Source organism: Netta rufina (assembly GCF_964035555.1).
Source record: "Netta rufina genome assembly, chromosome: 1".
NCBI lineage: Eukaryota > Metazoa > Chordata > Aves > Anseriformes > Anatidae > Netta > Netta rufina.
Window position 1 is genome coordinate 53,991,292 of NC_140123.1, and position 26,049 is coordinate 54,017,340.

The following is a 26,049-nucleotide window of genomic DNA, read 5'->3' on the forward strand; positions in this document are numbered from 1 at the left end:
TGGCCAGAGCCACGTATTGCCCACACCATTTTTCTAACTCCATAATGAGAGTTGAGAAGCAAACTTCCCTTAATAACAATTAGCACTGGGGTTCTCCACAATGCAGTTTCTTCTTCCTTCTGCAACATATACATAGCAGGCCACAATTTCAGACAGAACACAAGGCTATCTGCAGTTGCTTTTTCTTTTCTTTCACTACAAAGACATGAAATGTGGTGACATTGGCAACACTGCTTTGCTGTCTTTCCTCCTCCTCTTTGTCTATGCAGTCTCTTAATGCTGTCTAGCTGGACTTTGTTTTGCTGAGCTAATGCATGCCTCAAACATGTTTATTGCTATACAGGCAATAAATAAGTATTAAATGCTGTACAAATAACAATAAATATTAAATCTAGTAGACCACACTTCTGTAAGCCTCAGCAAAATGGCTCAGAGGTGGAATGCCTCTGCCTCGTGGCTGACTTGCTCTTGAACTTGAGTACATGCATGAAAAGCAAATGAATTTATACAGCCAAGAAATGTGCTCCAGAAGACTGTCACTGCAAGGGAGCTTCCAAAAGGAATTAAAATATTAGTTTGGATGATAAGAACATATGCCAACATACACCCTAGTACCAGAATAAATTCCCTGTGGTCATATCTGAGAATGCCCCTTCATCAGGGAGTGTAGCGACAGGACAAAGAGTAATGGCTTTAAACTAAAAGAGGGTAGGTTTAGGTTAGATATAAGGAGGAAATTCTCTACTCTGAGGGTGCTGAGGCACTGAACAGGTTGCCCAAGGAAGCTGTGGATGCCCCATCCCTGGAGGTGCTCAAGGCCAGGTTGGATGGGGCTTTGGGCAACCTGCTCTGGTGGGAGGTGTCCCTGCCCATGGCAGGGGGGTGGGACTGGGTGATCTTTAAGGTCCCTTCCAACCCAGACCATTCTGTGGTTCTGTCATCCTATGTCTGAGTTTTGAGCTGAAATACACTGGGGACATCCTTAAGCGAGCACCAGGGGAGGCGGTGGTGGAGCTGAGCATGGTATGGCTGTCAGCAAGGCACAGCGCTTGGGATGGGCCGAGAGGGACAACAGAGCCACTCAAGGATGGTGTCACACTGACCTCGCTGTGCTGCTCCTGGTTTCAGCCCTGAATCTCACCAGCGGCTGCAATTTGAGGCGAGCCAAGCCAAGCCCTGGGATCAGCGGGGGGGAGCCACCACAGCTGATAATCCAACACGTGACAGCACTAATACCCCGCACCCCGCAACACTCACGGGCTGCCCTGTGGCACTGCATACACTGCCTTCAGCAGCAGCCCGCTGCCTCCCTGGTCCCACACATCTTGAAGGCTTCTTTGGACAGTAAATCGCCTCCACTGAGGAGGCAGGGAGGTCCGAGCTGACATGCTTGCACAGCACAACACTGTTCTCCACCGAGATGCCCTGGTAGCTTCCTCGGGTTATAACATCAGGGCTAATTGCCCAGCTGGAGCAGCATCTTAGCAGACCTCTACGGTTTTCCATCCCGTGGCTCACCCAGTTGGCAGTGTCCCCGTGCTGGTGTGCATTACGGTATGCCTTTCCCTGAGCGTTGTTCTCGCCCTCTCCCAACACCCAAAAAAGATGCTGGCTAAGAACCCCAGCAGCTGGAGTTGCCCGACCACATACCAGAGGTGGTACACACACTCCACCTCATTGCTCTACATTTCCTATGGGCTTGCTTACACAGCTCTCAACGCTTTGCACGAGTTTCTGTCAGTTTTATCTCCTCCTCCTGCTTTGGGACAAGGAGCCTGGGGCTCCGGTGTATGTGGAGCAAAAATGTGTCTCCATCCCCAAGCCTAAGCAAAAGTCAAAACTATATGTGGGTCACGGCCACAGCTATCCTAAAGCACCAAAGATGGACTTGCTGAAGAGTCTTAAATAGCTCTTTGAGACTAATGGATAGCTTCACAGGGTGAAATGTGCCAGCCTACAGTAGATCCTCATCATATAAAGAATCAATGACTGTAAACTAGGAGTGGAAATTGAAAGAGGCAAAGCACAGTGCAGAACTGAAAAGAGCTCGCCGAGCAACTAATGTGATGGGGGAAGAACCAAAATAGAGAAATGCATCCTATTTCTATGCGTTTCCAAAGCAGGTGGAAATATGAGGAAGAGATTTAAAAAAAAAAAAAAAAAAAAAAAAAAAGACCCCCCAGCAAAGAAAAAATGTTGAGGAAAACGTGTGCACAGCTATGGGAGAGAAGAAAAAGATGGCCTGCGATCGTGCTGGAAAGAAACCTGCCTCCACGTCAGAAACGAGTCACCACAATGATGAATGGGAAGAAGTTAAAACTCCAAATGCTGTGACTATCCCCAGCTCTGCTCTGGACAGATGTTTGATGTATTGTATCTCTCTATGACAGAGTCCTGAGGGTTCTGAGGTCTTTTTTTTTATTATTTAATATTTTAGCAAAACTTGTATAGCTTGTCATGCCAGCAAGGTATTTTTTAATTAAAATGAAATGCATGTATGTGGGGTGAGCCAGAGTTTATGAGGAGCTTCTTCAGGGGGAAAATGAATCAGTCCAGGATTTTCAAGAAGGATTCAAGGCTGAGCTGGAGCTTACTAACTCAGGAGGAATGTAAATTAAGACTGCACTTACTGGGCTGGGAAACAGGGGCTGGGAGTCAGGCTCCTTCGCCTGGGATAGTGCTACCCCTTGCAGCACAAAACAGCCACTTCCAGCAACAGGGGCAGCGCACACCAGAGGTCCCATCAGTAGCATTTACCTTATTTAAGCCAGAGCCCTCTGATGTCTTTGCCACAGCATCCCTTTCCAGCAGACAGCCTTGCGTTTTTGGAAGTCGGCAGCTGTTAAAGGCGGCTTTCTGGGCACCTTGAGGAGGCCCCTGGATGGGAGTGCTGCTCACCTCCTCTCGAGGAGTCCATAATGGTGGCCAGTGCCGGGCCAACCCACAACAAAAGCAGGTGCTTTCCCATTTACTGTGTCTACAAGGTCATCTTGCTGCCTGGACTGTAGCCCCTTGGAAACCAGGAGTGAAACATCCCCTTGTTCTGAAGGGTTTTTTTCTGAACTTCTAAAAAAGCTGCATTTACCAGGGCTGATACCATTTGTTCTCATGGCTTCCTTCTGCATTAGAGAAGCTGTTTCATCAGAAATAGTATTGAATATTATATATTTTTATATTTTGTGTATTTAGGATTATATTAATAATAGTATTTATACTGAATAATATTTTTTTTCCAGTGACCACAGAAAGCAGCCCTTGTCACAAGTGTACAAGAGGAGCTGTTGATAGAGCCCCATATTCATCTACCCAGCATCAACACCTCTACCCTTCATTGGGTTTAAAACCAGTCTTCCCATGGCCCTAATTCCTGGAGGTTGTCCACAAATGTGACTCTGAGAGGGGGATTGTAATCGTTTAGAAGTCAGGCAGAGAACTGGCACTACAGTAGAGCACAAGACCAGGATTAGAGACTAATGAACAAGGGACATGACCCTTTCTTTTAAGGCAGTTGTGCATAATCATACACCAGGAAACAAAAGAAACGTAATTGATGGTAAGCACAGAAGATGAGAGGTGCAAGTTTATTTCTCCTTACAACACTTAACAAATGCTATGGATATATTTTATTTTCATATCATTCATATTAATTTCCTGAACATATAATGTGGTCTGTTTCCTCTTATCCCAGCAGGTTAATGGTGTTCCTCGGTGTTTTTTTTATATTATTATTTTCTGTGGTTTCTCATTTTTTCTTCTTCCATTGATTTCATAATGTGATATACTTGTAATAAGTAGTTGTCCTCTCTGAAATCTTCCTTGATAAACAATACATATGAATCATCATTTTTTCAACCTTGTTCTAAACCATTTCAAAATTAATAGACTAATTAGTAACCTGGTAAATTATTACCATAACCATTCTGAAAACCAACCACTTTGGTGTGGCCAGAAATTGCTATTGAGATAATATCCGTGACAGCCTTTTGCAACCATCTGCCATAACCCGAGACATGAAAGCCTCTCTGCTATGTGCTGAAGCATGCTCTTGCGGTGGGACCGAGAGTGCCAAATATGAGACAGTGACTCACATTCCCCAGGATTCAGCGATCCTCTCCTCGAATATTTCGCATAGCTGGATCCCTATTCACGCCACCTAACTCCAGGCGTCTAGCTGAGATCCGTGGAGAGGCGCATGCCCGAGCCCTCGCCCCAGTGAAGGTGCCCGGGGTGGCAAAGCTCCTCCAAGAGGCAGCCCAGCGTAGGGACACATCTGGTTTTAACTGTGGCACACATTTGGGTGCTGGGCAGAGGCAGGGCCATTTCAGTCTAGCTAAATTTCCCCATTTTCTTCTGTTCTCACAGTGCTGGATATCCCCCTGTGATAATACGCAAACACCCTGAACCTATCCCAGCTTTTTCCATCTTTCTGGAGTTTTAAATCTTCAGCCACCCTGGTGTCTGCATTAGCACAATGCCACCGAGGGATTTTTTAATACTGCCAAAGCAGGATGACAGCTGCTGTGTGAAGATCCCATATCCAGCTGCATCTTCAGTCTCTCCCCACTACCCAGGGTGTTAACCAGATTATATTTCTATCCATCTTGCGCAAGATGAATATTTCTAAACTGGCTATCCCAGTCTCACAGTCTGCAGCACTAGCTGTGTCCGCAGCATGCATATTTTTATTTCGGCTCCCACCCTTCAGGAGTGATTTTTCTTTACCTTTCCTGAAGCAGCAGGGCCTTGGGATGCACCCCTTTTTGTTGTGCCCTCTCAAACACCCATCCTAAATGCACGTGCAGGTGAGGGAAGGCTCCCCTCGTACACAGTGATGTGTTTCTGCATCTGCTGTGATTATTTTCCTTTGCTCGCCTTCTGTCTAGGCTGAACTTCTCCCACCGATCCTGCTGCATTTCCACAGACACAGCGGTGTCACCAGCAAGACAAAATCTGGGGCTTGCCTCAGTTGCTGTCCTCACCTCGTCAGCAGCGGTTCTACCTTTACGCCTGGTTTCATGGCTCTGCTCAAGCCATCACAAAATGGGCAGCTTTCTGGTGATTTCCTTCATGCTGCCACAGTGCCAGAGGGGAAATGGGATCATCCTCCTGTTTCCAAAAGCAGAACCTGCCTGCATGGTGGCACCCCATGTGCTCTTCCATATCGATCCTCCATCCTGTAGGAACAATGTGTGTTCCTGCAGAATTGCTCTAGTTTTTGCCATTATTTTGCCAGCTGCAAATTGGCAGTAAATTGAGAAGGAAATTGCATTTTTTTTTCCCTCCGATACATGTAATCCAATTTCATCAAGCTCTTTTTCAGTGTTTTGTGGTTTTGGTATTTTTTTCCCATTGGTCATCTCCAAAACATAATAAATAAACAAACGAACAAACAAATAAATAAATAAAGCTATTTTTTTTTCTATATATACCAGCTAGGTTTTCCCATGTAACCTGCTTTTCTCTTTTTGTAGCCAAATAATTTCTAGAATTTGCACTGAAATCTTGTGTAGCTAAACTTTCCCCCTTTCCTTCCTTCCTTCCTTCCTTCCTTCCTTCCTTCCTTCCTTCCTTCCTTCCTTCCTTCCTTCCTTCCTTCCTTCCTTCCTTCCTTCCTTCCTTCCTTCCTTCCTTCCTTCCTTCCTTCCTTCCTTCCTTTTATTCGTCCATTCACCCTTTTTGCCAAGTAAAATATCGCTTTGCACCAGATGTCCAGAGCAACTTGTGTCCCTAAGGTATCTGACCCAATCTCGGTGTATCTACTCCAGGTACCTGGTGTTACTTTGGATGCAGCAGGGTGACCCACTTGTTCCCCAGCTGTTGCTCAAGCCTCCTGCTGCCTTGTGTCCTATCAACCTGCCCCATGTGACACTCCTACGTGTGACAACTGCAGTGGCTTTATCTTTTAAATTGGCAGCCATTTAAATATATTCTGCAAGAGAAAATACTTTCTATTACAAAATGAATGCAAATGCTCTGCCTCATTTCCATCAACAGCTCCCACGTAACCAATGATGGAGGCAGTGATGTCTCTACTCTGTGGCAGTGACTCTGGCTACACTCCTTTCAGTATTTAATCCAGAGGCCCTTGTCTGATTGATTAATGAGAAAGTTTTTGCTTATATAGAAGGATGAGGTTGGCAGCACAGGCCTCAGATGCTTTCCTGGTTGATGCATTGACTGAGACAAAAAATGTGGCAAATGAGTTACTTTTTTGGTGTGCAGGGTCTTGTTATAGCATATGAGGTGAGCCGAGCATCTTGCAGAGGAGGAGAGGAATTTGCAGTGATGGCAGCAGCCAATAACCTGCATGGATAGGTTTGATCTGCTGCAGAAGAAAAGGGCATTGGAGATCTCCTGAGGCATTTACCCCAAATAAGTCTCTAGATGGAATCAACTTTCACCCTTCCAAGCAGAGTGTGCACAACTTCAGCTTTCAGGACAGATTTCTTCCTTCGGCAACCTGGAAATGACCCTGTCCTGTCAGGATTTCTATCCCGAGTCCTTCATTCCATACCACTGGGGGAAGAAACCCATCTCTTAATGAGTTTTCCACAGCATAAAAAGCTATGGTCTAAGTTAAGCCACACTGACTCTCCTTCTGCTTTTCCACAGGCTTCCAGAAGATGATGTGTATCCCATGGGAAACGGGTCACCAGATCTATATGGGCATAGATGCATGCCTGTATCTATGACAAGTGGCTTCTCTCCGTGACTGAACTCTCCAGTCCTAACTTCCCCCGCTGTGTGAAGAAGTCTGGCATGACCTGGAAATTTTCACATAGGAGTCCATGAAAGAAAGCAAAAAAAAGCAAGTAAGAAAAATTTATGTGGTGCAAAGCACCCTCCCTATCCCCTGTAAAGCACATGGTGCTCATAGCAAGGCTGCCATGGAGAAGACATTTGGAGAGCTGGGTATCAAGGGCTGTGGACTTGTTGCAGTATGAGCCACTGCCTGGGCTACCAACTCAATTCCTGAGCACTACAAGGGGTAAAAGGCATGGCACCAGTGTTTCTGAGTCCTGAAAGGCTAGCTGTAGAGGAGGTAAACTCTTTTGGGTCATGTTTTAAACCTCGTACATTGTGCACCTGTTGTTGGCCAAAGGAAAAATAAATCCCAGTGGGAAATGATGGAACACCCACAGGTGGGCCTAATTAATGTATAGGCACACCTGGGGTGCACATGGTGAGACATTTTACCTTTTTAGACTGTGTGGGTTTCCGGTGTGGTTGTACATCTGTGTATTTGCACATAAAAGTGTTATTGTAACACCAATATGACCGGGACCCATCGCCACCACACAAATATAAAGGTAAATATGGGTTTTGACTCCAGCAACTGAGAATTTAAGCACTATAGCTCAGCATCTGAGAGCAGTAAATCATTTAGCATGTTTAATGCTACAGAAACATCCTTCACGGAGTTACAACATTGATTTTAAAGCTCTTAATTACAGACCCATCAAGCCCGGGAACAAGGGTTTCATATCTTTCAATCAACTAAAGGAGCCTTCCTGGCTGTGGTAGTATCTTCAAGGGAGATATCAGAGCTGAGTGAGGTCTGGATGTGGTCAGCGGGAGAGCAGCCCTGTGTTATTCATAGAAATATGGCAGGTATGCAAACTCCTGTTGAGTTTCTAAACTGCATTCAGGTTTTCCAAGAAGAAGTCCTGGCAGTTTTTCTTTCAGAAAGGAAAGGGGCTGGCGTAAAGCAGATCAAAGGGGAAGGGGAGCTTACCGCTTGGAGAAAAAAAAATCCTTTCCTTCCTTGTGTTGTTTTGGCGTAGAGAAAAGTGACAAACGAGTTCCTACATTTCCTACGGCAAGGTAGGCAAAGCACAGCGCCTGACACCGTATCAAAGGGACGAGCTGGGAGGTCAGCATGAGGCGCAGCTCTGCATCACGAGCACCACGCTCTGCCCCTGCCAGCACAAACTCACCAGGTGCCATCTCACAGCAATTTAACTCCATGGCTTTCTACGGGAAGCATCACAACATCCCCTTTCGGGGAAAAGAAAGAGGGTTCCAGCAAATAAAAGGGCCAAATTACCTGAATGCAGCAGGAAGAAATATGAAAGGACACATTGAACAAAGAGTTTGTGCGCCTTGCTAGGTTCTGTCATCAGCTGACAGGCTCCTGGCCGAGGAAGGTCAGAGCAGCACCCCTCTGCTGCAACAACGTCTGAGATGATGGGGCTCATTCATGCTGAGTCTCAAGATCAAAATTTTCCTGTTTTGGTGATGTGTCTTTTTCCCCTTCTAATTGTGAAGGCAAGTGTTGGAACTGAGAACTATATTTTCTGCAGTCATTTAGAAAAATAAATGGAAACGGTGAAGAAAAGGTGAAGCAAATGAATGAATTAGCTATTAACAGAAGCAGGTAGGTTAATCTATTTCTCTCCCAGTTGTGTTCTGCAAGCTGGAGCAGCTCCAAAGACAGGGGAAACACAGGAATTTCAGCTGCCCCCTGCAGGGTATCCAGCCGGGACAGCTCTCAGATAAACTTGGAGACAGAGCTGGGAAAAGAGGCCCAGATGCAGCACCAAGTCTTTATGGGACGGTGTCTTTATGCCCGATTCTGGGGCAGGTGTGGTGGCCACGGCAAAGCCAACCTCTGTGAAGAGCTCACACATAAATGAGCCTCCCCAGTAGGCAGGTGCTGGGGAGCCAGAAAAGCAGGGTAAGGAGTGACCAGGAACATGTCGCAGACAGTCACCTGTAATTTTGTTCCCCAAGTTTTCTCTTCCTCATTCTGCACTGGAAAAATCCTGAGAGATCACGGATGGAGAATAAAAAAAAAAAAAAAAAAAAAAGGATAAAGAAGGCTTAATTTATAGGGGAGCTGCAATTTTTAATCCTGTGCCCCAAAGAAACCACTGCCTAGGCAGCCAAATCCTATCTGCAGTGAGTAATGAAGGCAGGAGGTAGAGCACAGGCCCCCATAGCAGCCCCATATGTCTAAGCTGGTGAACAAGCAGATGCGTCAGCCTTCTCCGCCCAGGAGGCTGAAATTCCCCTCATGAAGGGCCCTCTAACATTAATTGCAGAGACACAACCTGCCTTTTTATAAGACAAATTAATAATTTCCTTAATCCATCATCAGGAAATGGAAGGCTTTGATGCTTTAATTCCTTTCCTGTGACCATGGCAACAACAAAAAAAAAAGGGGGGGGGGGGGGGGGGGGGAGGTTGTTAATTTTCTCATCCATGAGAATTTAGGCAAATAGCCTGTTAGCACTCTTTGTCTGTGAGTGAGTCTTTGCTGGAGATGAGTCCAGAGAATTAAAACAAAAGGCAGGTAGCAAAATGGGGTGCCTGGGACATGGTGGCATGGCCGTAGGAAGGAAGCCTCCATGCCCTTTGCCTGGGGGTGCAGGCTCACCCCGGGGTGCACAGGCTCATCCCTAGTTCCCCGTCCATCAGCTTCAGTGGTGCTGCAGGAGGGCATTGGTTTCATCCCCACCATCTGTGTACCAAAATGCTCATGGGGCTGCTGTGAAGGGAGGCTCCTCTGCCAGAGCTTGCTTTAGTTATTCTGCAATAACTAAAGGCTGGATTCCTAGAGCTTGAATCAGGCTGGATGGTCTGAGGGAGGCTGATTCACCCAAGTTTGACTTTGCTGGGATGAATGAAGCCAAGGCTTTGCCCGAGTGAAGGTATCAGTGCAAGGATCTAACAAGCATAATCCCCAAATTGAGCACGCCGTCCAGCTGGGAGGAGTCCGCATTCAGCTGCTATTAGGAGGCAGTGTCTTTTCAGGTCCTTGGTTCAAACCCTTGTGGTAGGCTGACTTGTTCAGTCAGAGGAAATGCTTCTCATGGGTTTGTGTTCCTTTGCACTCTGGGTGTAAGGTCCTTTGCTTTCTAACACATGCTGTCGACACACGCTCCTCTTCCCAGCTGCGTCATAAATGCTGGATAATACCTGAAAGTTTTAATTTCACAGCTGCTGTGGGAACATGAAGTGATTACAGGTGGGAATAGGAATAGATTTGCAACCTTTGAATGGGCAAAAAAGTGCCAAAGGGCACCCCTGCATTCAGCACTGAACAGTGTTGTGACCTTTGCTAGTGACAGACACTGGGACATGTCCCTGGTCTGCAGAACAGACCTTGGCTGCCAAAAGTCTTTGAGTGTCTGTGGTGAGACTTGGCCGGTAGGCATCGTGAAGCCAAGTTTTATGAGCTTCATGAAGCAGCCCTCCTGAAAGAAGAGCCTGTGTAACCAAAGGAGAAAAGCGACTTTGAAAGACACTGACCTTGCTCGACCAGATGTCAGGGTTTCCTCACCAGCGGGTGCCACTCCAAGGATCGTGTCCTACACAACAGCTTGGTTTCTCCAGACAACTGCTGACTGGCTGCTGCATTTTTCTGGATCTTCAAAACCCAAGGCGGCACTTTGCCGATAGCGCTGAGAAATAGGAAATAGTTGTTGCAACCCCGCGTTTCACAAGGCCAGTGAGAGATTTCCAAAGAGGATACCTCAGCAGTCCCAAACTAAGGCTTCTTTGTTTACATTCAAAGAGTAATAAAAATAGAAATTAAATGAAAGTAGAAGAAGTATCCCACCTCTGAGGGAATGGGAGATGGAGACGGACCCTAAAATCACACAGCTCAGGGGCAAGACTCTCAAGCAGCAGTGCCAACAGAAGATGATTTTCTCTTGTAAATATGAACACTGATGTGGTATTTAGATACCTGAAAGTAGTTCAGTTATTCTGCCATTGCAAACTGAACTTCCCACAAGAGAATTACAATTAAATACATTTAACTTTCACCATGTGCTTAATCTGCATTTCTTAAAATGCATGTGGGCTCGTTTAACCTCTAGGGAACATTTATTCACTGAAGATGGCCAGTCACTAACTGATCCCACTGCAAATTAATATCTTGCCTTTTGTACTCCATTCCAGCTACAAAAGCCAGTTGTGAAAGAGTATGCCGATACCTACAGGAGTCAGACTTTTTTGGCCAGTGGCAACCTACCTGTTTGGCTGAGCTCGTAGAGCTGATGCACTTTTTAGTTTGGGCAGGATGAATGTTCTCGGGGAGGCAGAGAGGTGCATGGATGCACGCTGTGTTTACTGTTAAGGAGATGATTAGTTTGAACACATGTATGTGTGTGGGCTTAGAGGATTAAGCATGATTGTGTGCTGACAGTCAATACTATTTGCATTTTATCATGTTTAAGTGATATTAACACAGAAGTCATGATGCAATGCGTTGCAGTTTCATTCTCCACCATTACAGCAGTTCTCCCTTGCAAGTGCAAATGTACTGGAAGGCTGACCTAAACGTAGGAGAAGCTGAATGCTGATCCTTATCTTAATGAACAAATACAATTAGCCAAGTATAAGAGTGTCAGGTATTGAAATGATCCTTTATAATACCTCCTTTCTTTTATTTCATGGTGCTGATCCTCTCCTGATGGTATCAGAGCAGTATCTCATCACAGCAACTGGCAAAAACTACCTGAGTGTCCGTGCAGCATCATATCTAGGCAGTCTGTCCAGGTCCAGGCTAAGCAGACATTTCTATTGTGGTTGGACTTCCTCAAATGTACAATAGCCTTTTAGGGAAAAAAATAAAGTATGTATTTAATGGCTTTCAGCTCAGCTTTCTTGACTCTCTCCAAAAGTGGAGAAAACTTCATTTCCTTCTACAAGAGATGGTGTCCCTCATGTAGTAGCTATCAACACTGAAAAAATGCTTACAGAGAAAAGAGATGGGAACCAGCATGGCTGAAAATGAACCTCATCAGATGCTGATGATCACTCCACTGACAACTTATGATAATGAGAACATGAATGAAGGGGGTCTTTGTCTCCCTTTGGGGACCTCTCTTGGCAAAAGTATGGCAAGGACAGTGACATCTTTTCTTTATTTTGGTTGCCTGCTCTCCTTTGATTTACAGTATTTTTTGTAATAAGCCAAAAATGCCAATCTTTCATGAAGACCCTACTGCTGGCCTCATCCCCTCTAGAGTGAGGTTTCTGCCTAGAAAACGAGGGGGGGGGGGAATAATGGATTTCCATAGGTGGAATGTTTTAAGAACAGGTTACACTCACACTTTTCAAGGTTGCAAAATTGAGTTTGCATAAGCTTTATTTGTATAATCTCACCGCTGAGTACAAGTTATAAGAGTTGATGCTGATCCAGACTTGATTCCATTGATTAATAGGCACCATGTGCAATGCATTTATGCTTTGGGAAGCACAGAGCTCTTCCCCCTCAGTCAGGGCAGGGGACATTTTGCTTGATCAGAGCAATGGAAACTTGAATCTTTGTGTGATTCTTCATCAAAGAGACATCTGGGACTGGCTGTCTGGGCTTTTACAGCCAAAGAGCTACATCAGAATTGATTGCCCAGACTGTTTCAAACGAGTCTTCACAGACTGCAATGAATAAGACTTCTTGTGGAGGTTTATTTTTAGTCTCTTTCAGTCTAAAGTTTTCAAAGCAACAAAAATTATTTTACCTGCTTATGCAATTATACAAGCGCATCCTGCTTGATCTAGCCTCCATCCCCAGCACTTTTTCAAAGAGGCAAGTAGTTTTGTCTGGATTTGACAACCCGATTTAACTGAAGAACTTAGGGTTAGATTCAGGAGAGGTTTAGGTATGGAAATCCCTGATTTCTAGGTTTCTGGCCACCAGCATCTTGTGAGCTGTACTCAGATTACCAACATGGCTCATGGTGAAAGTTGGGTGCTTCATAGCTTGACCTAAAGGAGTCCGCAGGATAAAGTGGGATCTTCCTGAAGGGAGCATTCAGCTGCTTACATTCAAGCACGAGGAAAAGTGGAGGACAAGGGTGTATCTGCAATTCTCTCTTGCACTAAAAGCCCCTTGAGGCTGGAGTGAGGCAATCCTGTCTGCTTGGGATCCATTGTCTGAAATCTTCTCCTGGAGATTGGTACCTACGCCCTTTCTTTCAAAAGACTCCACACAGATCAGTCTTTTAAAAACAAAGCAGGAAGAAGAAAAGGTGGTGATAGCTTTTATTATATAATGCCTTGGTATTCAAAGTATATGCTGAGGAAGTGGGAGGCTTGGGTTCCTCTCCCGCCTCAGCCCGAGGGGTTCAAACCCATGTCTCCCACATCCCATAAGAGTGCCCTAACAACCAGGCTGGAGGCTACCTTGGGCGGAGGATCCTCCACCCCTGCTTTGAAACTGCACCACTCTGCAGCAAGGAATTTAAGACTCATGAGGGGGGTGAGGGGAGGGAGTGAGGGAGCGCGTGCATGCCTCCGAAACCTCGAATTGAGGCCAGTCACAAGGGAGTGGGAGCCCTGGGCTCTCTCCTCACACTCCCCAGACTTTTGTTGTCCAAGGACTATTGCGTGTTGACTGCAGGCGCAGTCACGTATTTATCCACGCAGATGAATGGTTACAGCCTCCAACTTTCTCTTCCCTCCTTGGCACCATGACTCTAGGAAAGGTGTTCAGTACGGACAACCAAGTGGGGACTGTCTTTCTTCCCAGCCCCCTGGGCACCCTTCACCCTGATGGCACTTTCCCAGGGGACAGTAAATGCAAGCCCAGAGCCTTGAAGAGTGAAGAGGGCCAGGCCTGCTCTTCACAGGCTGAGCGCTTCTTCTGCCCCAGGCTGCATGGAAATGGTGGGACCCTCCTTCACCCCTTCCCCATCTGCTTGGTGGGTGTGCACACGTGCAGCTCTCATCACATGGGCAGACTCCAAGCACAGCTATCAGGGGCCCAGCAAGCCCCTAAACAAAGAAATACCTGGTTTCTTCATGCCAGGAAGGCTTAGGTAGGAGTCAGGCAACAGGCTGCCAACCCTTGTCAACGCTGGAGGTACAAAGAAATGTGGATCTTAGCACCTGTGTAAGCCCTAAGGTAAGCAAGTTATTTCTAGGGTTTTCAGGCAATGGCAGGGTTAAGTGGCAGTCGAGTTGAGTTTTCCAGAAAAACTGCCTGGACACATGCACTTCAGTTCAGTTTATTCTCCTTGGTTTTGATCCTACCTACAGCAGAGGAGGTTTCTTTCTGCCCAAGTGGGCATGCTGGGTGGCAGGCGGGGAATTAATGTACCCTCCCTGATGTTAGACAATAAATCAACTCCTCACCAAAATTCGGGATTAAGCGCAGTCCAGATAAATCAAAGTGGGAAATTCAGCTCTTTCCTAAACTTCAAGGCAATGGATTAGAGAAGAGAAACACATTCAGCTTTTAAGAAAGCCTCGTGACTCTTTCAGTTATGATACGATTAGGTGTTAAAACTCTAGCGGGGCTGATATTTCTCCCAGTGTAAGATCAACTTTCTCAGTTGAAAAAAAAAAAAAAAAAAAAAAAAAAAGGAATTATGCAAACAATTTAACAGCAGGGGCCAGTCTTTATTACAGTCCCCTCAGGATGGGCAAATGAAAGCCCTGAACAGCTACCAACAACAGTAGCCACAGTTACAGTAACAGGGCTTAAATATCATTTGAGCCTGGCAACTCTCACCAGCAAGGAGAAGGCACCAAAAAAAAAAAAAAAAGCACATTATGCATATTAATACGGGATAGAAGTTTGCCTCAATACCAGTTTCAGGGAAAGGATCATCGCCTCTTGAGAAAAAAAAAAAAAAAAAAAAAGCTGGAGGGAAAAGCAGCCTTTCTGGTAAATCTGTGACAGCAGCATCAGCAGCTCGGACTGGTTTGTTGCCATTACTCCTGGCAGCCCAGCAAAGCCATCTCCCAGAGATCTACACGTCCCTCTGTTAAGTAATCGCTGCGCTCGCCTTCATTACATTGCAGCAAAGGAATCCCCATTAGCCAATTAACCCAGCCATTAGGAGGTCCCTGCGAGCACCGCCGGCTGCTGCACCTTCCCCACAGCCCAGCCTTTGCCCCAGCGAGCGGGCTCCGGAGAGGAGGAAGGAGAGACTTGGTCTGCCATGCTGGGGCCTGGCAGGGAGGCCTGGCTGCTGCTCCCCTCATGCCCCGGGGAGCTCTCTGTCCCGAGCAATGTCTCCCATGCGGAGGGCTCTGCCTCTGCCAAAAGGAGCCCCCCTGATGCCTCCCAGTGGGCCCAGCCCTGTCCGTGCACTCCCCAGGATGGCACCCGCGGGGAGCAGGCTTCAGCTGGCAGCGCTGGGCCTTTCACTTTCTGCTTTCAGCAACGGGTTCTGCACAGTGTCTGTCGCAACTTCTTACAAACACCCCGATACACGAAGGCCTGACCCAGGCAAACACAGAGCAGTGAGGCTCCTTCAAGGCCCTGCACTTTCCAAAACGCTTTTCCCCGTCCCCATGGACCGCAGGCAATTCATCGCTGTCTCCCCGGTCAGAGCACCTCCACGCTCTCTCGAGGCCATGATCGCCTCTGTCATTTGCTGCAAGAAATGGAAGCAGAGCCTTTTCCATAAAACTATTTAAAAAATGCAGATTTGCTTCCCTTCTGCGCCGATGTGTCTGCATGACATGACATGCCGTTCAAGCAAACCAAGCTCTACTGACATGGATACCCACAGAAATGAACACACACGTGCAGGCCCAAAAACAAATGTAAAAGTTTTAAATTCACGAGTACGGACATTTACACCCACTGATGCAGAGACAACACCACGCAGTTTCTCTGATCTGTTATGAATATTACTCAGAAATCTATATAAGCATTAACCACATACCTACATTTATTTGTGATCTTCGCAGAATGCTTAAAAGTAATTGCAAAAGGATTTGTTGAGTAATTCAAAAAAAAAAAAAAAAAAAAAAAAGGCAATGATTGTCAGGAGATGACCTGGTTGTGGGAAGAGGCACTTACTTAATTCACTGCATGAATGACTCACGGTGAATTACTTGCATAACTCCACTTGCGGAAATCACTACTCTGCAAAAGTGCATACATGTTAAATCAACCAAAGCACAGAGTGGTCCATATTCTGGGTACAATGTGGTCTTCTTGCCAGTACAGAATGAACAAAAAATCTAGCTAATCTCTCAGCCTGGCAGGGAGGTAGGGGAGAAATCCTCTTTTTTGCTGTCCTGGCAATGTTTCCAAAAGAAAGTTGTACTTGCCCTATTCATGCCTGGCATTTATGTTAAAAAGAAAATCTGGGCTTGTAATATTCAAGAACAAGCTCTTGTTGACAGTGAAACTTTAACTAATAATTCTTAGGCTGTATTTCCCACCCAATTCAATTTCATGTTATAAAAGGTAATTATGGTTCTTTTCTGGAAAATGCAGAGCTCTGTGAAGAATGTCAGCTGGTGAGAATACTAGCAAGGTTTGTTTTCTTCAGGCTTCAGGCTCAGGATAAGTCCCTCTTTTATTTCCTATTTGTGATTGAAGGTACAAAATTTACCGGAATTAAACAAAAGGAACTATTTTTCACTGCCTCGCACCTTAATTTCTCATAGCAATTCGAAAAACCTCAAAAACAAAGAATACACACACACACAAACGAAACAGAAATCCACGGTTTATTTGTAAGTCTCATGTGTCTGACACGATCCTACAGCCGTACTACACGTATCAAATTCACATGTTGGAGCGACCAGGTGATACACGTGTCCTTGGCTGCAATAAGGTAATTTAGACAACGTAAACTGGGAACTTTTCTCTGGGTATAGTTAAGGCATAGGCTTCAGGTCGCATTGCAGAGCTCTTTTGCTAGGAGCTTTACTGATTATAAGGAAAACCTTGGTCTATAGGGAGGCTCAGCCCTATGTTGCACGAGGAGCAGCTGCAGCAGGACTTTCTGGGTACATCGAGCATCCTGTCCTAAAGCAGATGTCCACTTGGGAATCGCAGCGCTGAGGGCAGCAGTGTCCTCAGGGAGGCAGCAGCAGAAATGTGTTTCCTTTTGTAGGGCAGCCTCAGTCCTAAAGCACCAACTCTGCAAACAACAGGCCTGTGTGCTGCGGGAGCTGGAGTCTCGGCTGCCACCACCCAGCCTGGTGGGTGGCAAAAGCAAACTGATCCTGCTGCATGGGGAGACCCGAGATACCCCGAAGCAGGAGCTCTGGAGTAGAGTCCCCAGCTCTTCCTGGTGTTCATGCAATTTCTACTAACTGTTGTTGAATGAAATGCAGGCGTACTCCCTGGAACCGGGACCAGAACCTGGGATTTCCTTTTCCCTGAAGAAACATAACCCCCAACGTCCAGCCCCAGTGAGGAACTGGGACCCCTTTGGCCCCCAAACTGTTGTGCTGCTGACCACACGATTCATTTAACCATGGCGAGTGTTCCTGCCAAAACCATCCCGAGGTTACGATAGCTGCGCTGTGGTTGCAAGGTAGACTTCTGGTAGAAACACGAGAATTTTTTAACACATACTCCAGCACCACGTTATAAAAGGACGGGTGGCAGTTTACATTGCATCAATCCTAGAACTTGCTACCCTGGGGGATTACTGACAAATGCATAATTGATCTTGTACTAAGAACTGCATCATGATTATATGTACAAGTGCTTGAGAGTTAGTAGATTCAGGGAGAAACTTGGAGCAGTTTTCAGAAATGAGTAGTTTTACAGCATCTTTTTAAATTAACAAACTCAGAAGTAAAGGATTGAGAGATGACACCAGATTTTGGAGTTGTGCTGCTAACCCACTTCACTTCTGCGTCTATTAACAATATCCAGCCCATTGAGCTCGTTAGCTGTTTGAGGCACAGACCGTCTCTGATCTGTACTTTTGCCACTGCAGGGGTTCCTCCTTAAAGTCACATAATGATTTTTGAAAATCTATTGCAATTACATTTTATTCGCTGCCATTGAGGCAAAAAGCTTGAAAATGTGATCTGTGAGATCTCAGCCAGCGGAAGAATGGTGAAAAATGAGCTGAAATGTATTCTTCTGTGCCGTATCTCATAATGGAGGATTTTCAATCCTCGGAGTTGGCAATGACACAAAGAGGTGCTTGGAGCTTTTGGGCACAACCTGTACTTTGCTCAGCCCCGCGTTTCTGCCTTCACCCACACATCCGCAATGATGACAGAACACGGCACGCTTCTGAGAAACGCTTTTTATTGTCCAACAGGAGCTGTCACGTGAACGTCAACAACAGAAACCATTCCGCAGCAGTAAAAAAAAAAAAATCAAATTATTACACAAATGCAAAACGAAACAAAACAAAAAACAGAGTTAAAATGATGAAAAAGCAGTGCGATGTTACACAATGTAAAACATACAGAAAAAGCCACATTCTTCTGCTGAAGTGTCAGAAGCTCATCACCTTCACAGAGGGCAGGTGATGTAAGTAAATAATTTTTCTTTCCCCCCCCTCAAAAAAAAAAAAGGGGGCAAACTTCAAAGGGTGATGTTTGGAAGGGTCAGATTAATACAAAAAGCAGCATTTTCAGTAAAGTATCTATACCGTTTGGATCCTTCGTCCCCTTCTCATTCTTTCTGCAATCTTAGTTCAAGCACGTATTGGGAAAATGAAAAGAAATTGTGTCAATATCACTTAAATAAACATCATTTCTGATCTTGGTCAGAAGAAGGTCCTCCGCCTTCCAAAGAGGGGTATGAGCAGAAGACTACACCCATCTGGCAAACGAGCTCTGGTTCGGCTCCCCAAGCAAAATTTTGCCCTTAAACTAAGCAAAACCTGAGATAACCAATTCATAAGAACCACGTTGGCACTGAGTCTCCCAGTGGTCTTTAAGGAGGGGTGGAGCAAAGAAAGACCAAAATTAATGTCTGAAAAAAACCCTGTTCTTTAGATGGGAAGTAGAGGCTGTTCCTAGACTTTTAAACCAAGCAAACAGCAGTTCCACAACTGGAGATTTGCAGCATTACTGCATAAAATTATACCCGTTAGAAATAAGACTCTGGAATACTTTAAGGCACCTCAAGGTGAAGAAACATTTTAAAGGCTTTAATAACTCAGAAGACTGAGTTCTTTTTCCAAGATCCCCAAGAAGGAATGTAGCTAAAAATAACCAGCTTTACTATTCCCAAATAAAGCATGAAATTTTGCAACGTGGAAGTTTACAACCATTTGAACTTCTCTTTAAAATGAAACATAAAACACCTCACTGGAGAGCTAATCTGTACATATAACAGATCAAGACTTCCAGCAGAGGAAGGCCTTTTTCATACCTGACCTGAGTTTGGCCATGCAGGTACGGTGCTCCTTCTCGTTCGGATAAAATTAACTGGGTGGGTCAATCTTCACAATAGTCATCTACACAAAAACAACTCTCAACAACAAAAAACAAAATCTAAACAAAAAAATCTGATTAAAACATTTTTGTCACTTTAAACTAAGAAGATGGACATAAAGGGCAACAACAGGCACAGATGACTCGCTATCGGTTGCTCTATTCAGAAGGGTATGGTTTTCAAGTGCTTTTAAAAATTTGGGTTTTGATACCTACAGCTTGTAATGTCCTGTCAAAACATGTGAAGAAGCAGAATCAGCATTTTCAGAGATTCCTTGCATTTTTTTTGTGTGCATTCAGAAAGCTACAGGATCAAATTAATTCTAGCTCATAGACTGATAGCTAGATCTGTCAGGGTCTCATACCAGCGAGTCCGCAGCAGCCAGCGTTTTGGAGTTCTGCTCTGAAATACAACTTCTCATAGATTCATTTCAGAGCTGAAATGAACGAAAACTGTAATTATACCCTTGATTTACATGTGCACATCTCCTTGGTTTTGATAAAAATTAAAACCAAGGTCCAGGAGAATGTGCTGTTCTCTTAAGAGTGTTTAGAGGTCTTAATGTCATACTTATTCTCGCGGAAGAGCTATTTAGAAATCAAAAGAATTCAGCATCGTAGCACACAGCCAGACCCCATGGAAATGTCCAAACTGCTCAATAAAGAAGGTAAGCACACGAGCTCAAGCGCCAGCCCCTGTTACCTGTCTGTGCTACCTGGAGTCGGCTCACTCCAGCTTTGTTTTGGCACACTCCAGCTGGATCTCTCCTCAATGCTCGAGCAGAGTTTGGACATGGTTCATGCCGTGGATCCCTTCCAAAATGCAGTTACAGACAAGCACGCCAGGCTGAGCTTTCTTCACGCTACAGAGTCCCCCAGCATTATCCCATGTGACTTTACACAGTCAAACACTTCTCTACATCTTCACATACCTCCGCAAGACAAACCCCACTCTACTGAGCTGCAGAATAGACCTGTCCTTATTTCAGACGATTTGAATTGAAAAGAAAAGATAACAGCACACACTGGATGATAAATGTGTGCTATGAACACAAAGGGACCGTACAAGCCCAGCAAAGACCAAGGGCAAAGTGGTAGAGAAAAGGGGATGTGGCTGGTGTGCTCTAAGAATTAGCTATGGGCTTGCTGCTTACATGAGTCAATCTGTGCTGCTCGGCTTTGGGGACACGCAGTTGTCCCTGACTGCCTTTTATTTAGCACCAGACCTAGCACAAGACTCGTGTTATGCATCACTGCACAAAGTCCAATTCCACTGTTCTCAAAGACATTTGTTGCAGTCAGCTGCACCTCACAGAAGTGTCCGAACCTGCCAGGAGAAAGCTAGGGGCAGCAGCATTTCATTTTATAACTTCCTGCTAACAGTACAGGAGGATGTTAGCAGCAAGCCAGACACCCAATGTTTGTCTTTTTTCCCCCCTCCACCCCAGCTGGTGGGAGCGGAGGCAGTAAGAAGACCTCCCCCTTCTCCTGGTACCTCACAGCAGGACAGCGAGCCCCACGCAGGGAAGCTGCTGCAGCAGGAGAATGATGATTCTGCCCCTTGCCACCAACTTCTACACGGGACAAAGTCCTACTTGAGCCCCAGTCCTCAGGCACAGGCTTTGGCCTCATTTTAGATCTCAACAAGGAGAGAGTAATTTTGTATTTCAGTCAGTTATTTGCTGGTAGAGCAGCTTGAAATGAGAAACATTTGCGTTTGCCTAACTTCTGGACTGCTGGGTGAACATTGGGTAAATCACATTTATCTTGCAAAGGTAATGCAAGCATCTTCAATACATTTTGTTAAGCACGGTATTTTCTGTGTCCTGAAGAGATGTGTTGCTTTTTAGTGTCTCACTTTAAACAGTAAGATGAATAGATTTATTTGGTACTGGACCTCAAAGGGTAGCTATCTCACGAAACATGAAAAAAATCTGAAGCAGCATAGCACTTGCTTGATTTTGTAATGTAAGGAAATAGTGCCTTTATGTTAAAGTGCTTTGCTAAATCAGGACATAACTCACAAATACAGAATCTCTCTCTCACTGCATTCTCCTCGCTTTTAGCAACAGCCACTCAAATCTACAGGTTGTACCTCCCTACCCATTCCAGTAGGATGGTAACTTCAAACAGCTCGAGTTCAACAGATCCCCTGATGCAAAATTTTAAATATACTAAGGCTAAATATTTTTAACATGTATTTAATGAATTTGTTGTGTACCCTGCAGTTACAGCTTTGGCTTGAAGGCACAAATATTAAGGCACAATAAATGCAAATAACGTATACATTTCAATGTGTTGTGTTGGAGATAACTTTGTACTACATGGTATTTAGGTATAATGACATGTCATTCAAAGATTTCCTCAAGTTATTTTAATACTTTTTTTCTTTGATAACCTGGATAAAAAGAGGAATGTATGTTAAATTATTTAAATATTTCTTCAGTGCAAATGTGGTAATTTTCTTCTAGAGTATAGAAGATGGAGATTGATTTTTTCAGCATTTGGATTTCAGCTAAATAAAACTTGTATTTACATTCATCTTGAACAGCACTACTTGAATTATCAAAAAAATAAGTATATAGTACTTTTTGCTATCAAAAAGGAAAAGTATTTTTGGCTTGTTCAATTCTTTTTTCTATCAACCTGCATGACAACTTATGACAGGTAGAAAGACAGCCGCGTTAAACAACTAAGATGTCTGCTACCAAATCTACTGCTTAGGCACAGCTGTCAAGGTCAAGTGATGCTCAACAAAATTTGTTTTTGATTGCTCTCAAAATATCTCCGAAAGAGAAAAGGGATATGTTCCAATCTTTTGCTTTAACAAATTCCAAATACGCACCCTAGACCTGTTAGGTGTCCTGCACCTGTTTAAATAAACTTCCAAATAAAAACTGAGCCTTCCTAATTTCCTTGGCAATACAAACATAATTATATCTGGAAAGGAAAACATATTGCACTGAAATTGAACAAACAGGGACAGCAAAGATTTTCTTCTCAGTATTAAATAGAAAGGATGTCCAGTGCAAAGAATCGCCCCCTCCCTTTCCTCTCCCGTTGACCCTTGAAAACATCGAGAGTTTGGATGTTCTCAGCTTTACATTCCATGGAAAACAATCGTGGTTATCAGGAGTCACAGTGCAGTTTCAGTGATGCATAATCCTGAGGAAGGATCCAGCGAGGAGTCTGCAGCAAGCTGGCCGTTCTGAACAACTTCTGGATAATTCTTACTGAAGTAAACCTAGGGAAAACAGCAGATTCTGCATGTCATTATACTTGAAACATCTTTGAGTTTAAAACACACTTTCTGGAGATAAACACAGAACAGATAAATACATGCCCCTAAGGAATCTAAACAGGAACTTCAGGTTAGGAGTACTCGGTAACTGTGTGTCACTGAAAAATTAGTAAAATTACTGTATGATCTTATTATAACAAAGTCTAAGAAAAACCCCACACAACCTGTAGATCCACTCAAATCCTGGTGATTCAGATCAATAGATATATTTTATCGCTTTACATTAAACTGATAAGTAAAACCATTTTACTAGCTCAAAACATGGAGATAAATTAAAAACAGGCTGACAAAGAAGCTGTGAAATCTTGCGTCTGCACAAGGGTTTCTCATTTTCACACATAAAATGAGCACAATGGATTCGGATGTTAATATCGGGTTGTAATCCCTATATTTTACAAACTATGATTGACAACCATTGAAACTTCGAGGTGTATGTATGAAATATCCCAGCGTTTAATTTGTGCTGCAGAGCAGTTATAGGGCCTATAGAAACGTGATCTCTGGATAGTGAGCCACAATAATGAAAGAAGAAGCAAAAGCTTTAACAATGACTCAACCAAGCAACTTCTCTAAAATGTAAGATGATACCAAATAATAGGACAGTTCTTTGCCAAGCCTTTGAGTTCTTGAATTCTACCAATTTCTAGCTGAACTAGAAGAGATACAGGTTTCCTGATAAATGTATAATCAGAACATAAAGGAAATGAAATGCTGTCAAGTTTCACTGTTCCACAATCATCAGTTTTTAGTAGCTGTATCATATCTCTGTTCCTTGACAGATGCGCATAACAAAATGAAATAATGTCAAGACTTGTGTGCTCTTATCTAAAAATGTGTTTGGGTGAAAAAGGACTTCAAATGCATTTTTTTCAAAGAAGAATGTGAAAAGTTTTGTTTGAGCCTTTAAAAACAGAAAATACACTATCTTTCTGAAGCTGACACATGTCATGAGTTGGGTCTCACAGTCATACTGCTCTGACTACAGCTTATGAAATATTTCTCCAATTTGTATTCGAGAGCGTTGTCAACAAAGTTTGGCTTGTTTGATAATAATGTCCTTTTCGTACGTATGAATGCACGTAGAAGACATGGGGGATAAAAGAGAAATAGCTGTTCCACGGAAACACCCCAGTAAGTACCACTGTCACCCTTTGTGTACACACACTAACGCGGGATACACGTATCTCCAGAATTTCTGGAGAATATTAAGGTGTGATTTGAGCCAACAGCAGGACTGGGAGGCCTGGTGGAGGCATTCCTCAGGAACCAGCCCCGATGGGATGCAACAGAGGAGAGTTATTGGGGTGCCCAACGCACTCACACCGCAGAGCCTGCAGCCTCAGTGGTGTGTTCCCGTCCTTTGCCCAGTTTAAAATACAAAACTCCAGCATACTTTTAGTGTAGCTTCTGAGTGTGATTTTTTTTTTCAGAGTTAACAGAAAACCTTGGCACATTACTAGAGGCCTAATGAAATGGCAGCTGCTTTTCAACTGTCTCATTGCAATTCTTCCCCTGAGCCCAATCCCTCAAGATACCAACGCTCAAGTCTCGTATAAAGCCTCTTCCACTGCCAACAGAGCTGCAACCTTCTTGTAAGCAATCACTGCGGTCAGATAACACCTAGTGTTTTAGTATTTACACATCTGTCAGAGCTTTAAAATAAAATCACTCTCACTTTTCCCTCAAAGTGTTTAAAAACTGATTGATCAAAACAACAACAAAAAAAAAGGCCCTATCCTGATGCCACCAAAGCTTGTGGAAAAGCCTCTCTGTGCTGACAGCAGCACGGAGAACATACCAAGTTTTTTTTTCTTTTTTTCTTTTTTTTTTTTTTTAAATCTGAATAACTGAACAGTTTTTTTAACTGTTTAATTTCTCACTTTCCCACAGGATTTTCTCCTAATAAGCTTCTTGTAAACTGAACCAAGACAGAAATACGGTCTCCTGATGCCTAGCACGATTCCACTGCAGCTCGTAGGCTACTTAAAATATACTCAGCAGTCTCCAGTCTGAGCCCTGCCTGCACTGCTTTCTTTCATATTTGTACAAAAATCAGGGATATTGAGTGAGCAAAAGAGACATGCAATGAGCAAGCCTGGATCAATTCAGAAGCCTGAGCTAAGTTTTCAGCAAGTGTGGTGATCCTGAATAGTTAAATCTTTCAATGCTTGGCTGTGATAACCATGATTTTTTTTTCCCAGGAAATTTTTTCAAAGGTGTCCCGAGTTAGTCTTCCGATTTGAGGTGTGTAGCCTCTCTTATTTGCACCTAAAGGACATATGCAGAAGCCATACTGTTCCAGAAAATTTATTTAAAGTCTCACCTTACTGAAAGAAAAGCTCTTGGTAACAAGTTTGTTCTGCACAAGCTTCAGGTCCAAGGTGCAATAAATCACACAGTCATTGTCAAGGCATGGCCACGTTCCAAGCCATTTTACTTAGCAGCCTCCTGTAACGCCTTTTGAGAAGTATGTATATTTGCCATATTACCACTTCTTTTTATGTGCAGCATGCTGTTTTTCAGCAACAGAAAAAGGCTGTTCTTCATAAAAACAGTTCTTAGTAACCGCAGGAGGAATGTATGAGACCAGCAGTACATGCAGCAGACTCACTGGTGGAAAAAGAGCAGCCCCCAGAATCAGCTCTTCTGACTAAGCAACTTCTCTGAACGTATGCACGAAGCACAAGGGGCAGCAGTAACAAAATCCTGGAATTATGTCCAAGTCCTTTAAACAGAAAGAGCTGTAACTGTGCTTCTGGGTAGCTGCTGAATGGAGATATAGTCTCTCGATTCCCATTTTTTTGGGCTGAGTGTGGATGAGCACCATGCTTTGCATTCTTGGCAGATGCGAAAGCTTGTATCTGCCTTCTAGCCTGGGAGTTAGCAAACTTTTTCATCAAACCACATTTCAGCAGAGACTGGTTCCTGGATCTCTTCCCTTCCTGTACAAAATCACATAACATTGATGTGGTAACTGCAGATGACTATATGGGCAAGTAACATCAGGCAATTATTTTTATATATTTTGAATTATCTTTGAGTGCAGTTGTGCAATTGGGGAGGGCTGCAGGGAAGGAAGGAGAGACAGCATGACATGGCTAAACCTCTCTGCATGACAGCTGAACGGCCTCACCTCTAGCCACTGCAAGGATCAAGTCCTAGGAAGCTGACTTTCACTTTGCAGACAAATACTGGCCTCACGAATTAGAAGCCACCTTTCTAAACAGCATTTACCTCACCTCCAGATTGTCATACACATCACAAAAAACACATCTAACCCATTCCTGTTAACAATAAAATAAAAGAAACAACACTGCAGTAATGGAGAAGGACAGCAGGAGTCATGCCGTCCAGTTAAGGACAAAGCTGTTTCCCGAGTTCTGCAATCAGTGCCATACAAGAATTTACAGTGTATGCTCTCAGCTGCAAAGCTTCACTTGAAAAACTCTTAAAAAAAAAAAAAAAAAAAAAAAAAAAAAAAAAAAGATTGTTTAGTAGGTATAAAAACAAACAAAAAGAAGACTGAGTGTGAACAGACACAGACCGCATTCCTGATCTTCAAAACATCCACCCTCAATATCTGAGCACGCAACCTCCATGACTGCACAATTTTTCACGTTTTTCCAACTTGCCAG

General features: G+C 44.1%; 1 protein-coding gene across 2 annotated transcripts in view; it reads right to left on the bottom strand.

The window, feature by feature from the left end:
* Positions 1-17,957: 17,957 nt before the first annotated feature.
* ABCC4 (ATP binding cassette subfamily C member 4 (PEL blood group)) overlaps positions 17,958-26,049 on the bottom strand; it is a 148,625-nt gene continuing 140,533 nt past the window's right edge. For both annotated transcript variants that reach the window (XM_084282236.1, XM_084282237.1), the window contains one exon: positions 17,958-22,357. In XM_084282236.1, coding sequence (XP_084138362.1) covers positions 22,250-22,357 — 108 coding nt within the window. In that variant the 3' untranslated portion in view covers positions 17,958-22,249. The remainder of the gene's footprint in view (positions 22,358-26,049) is intronic.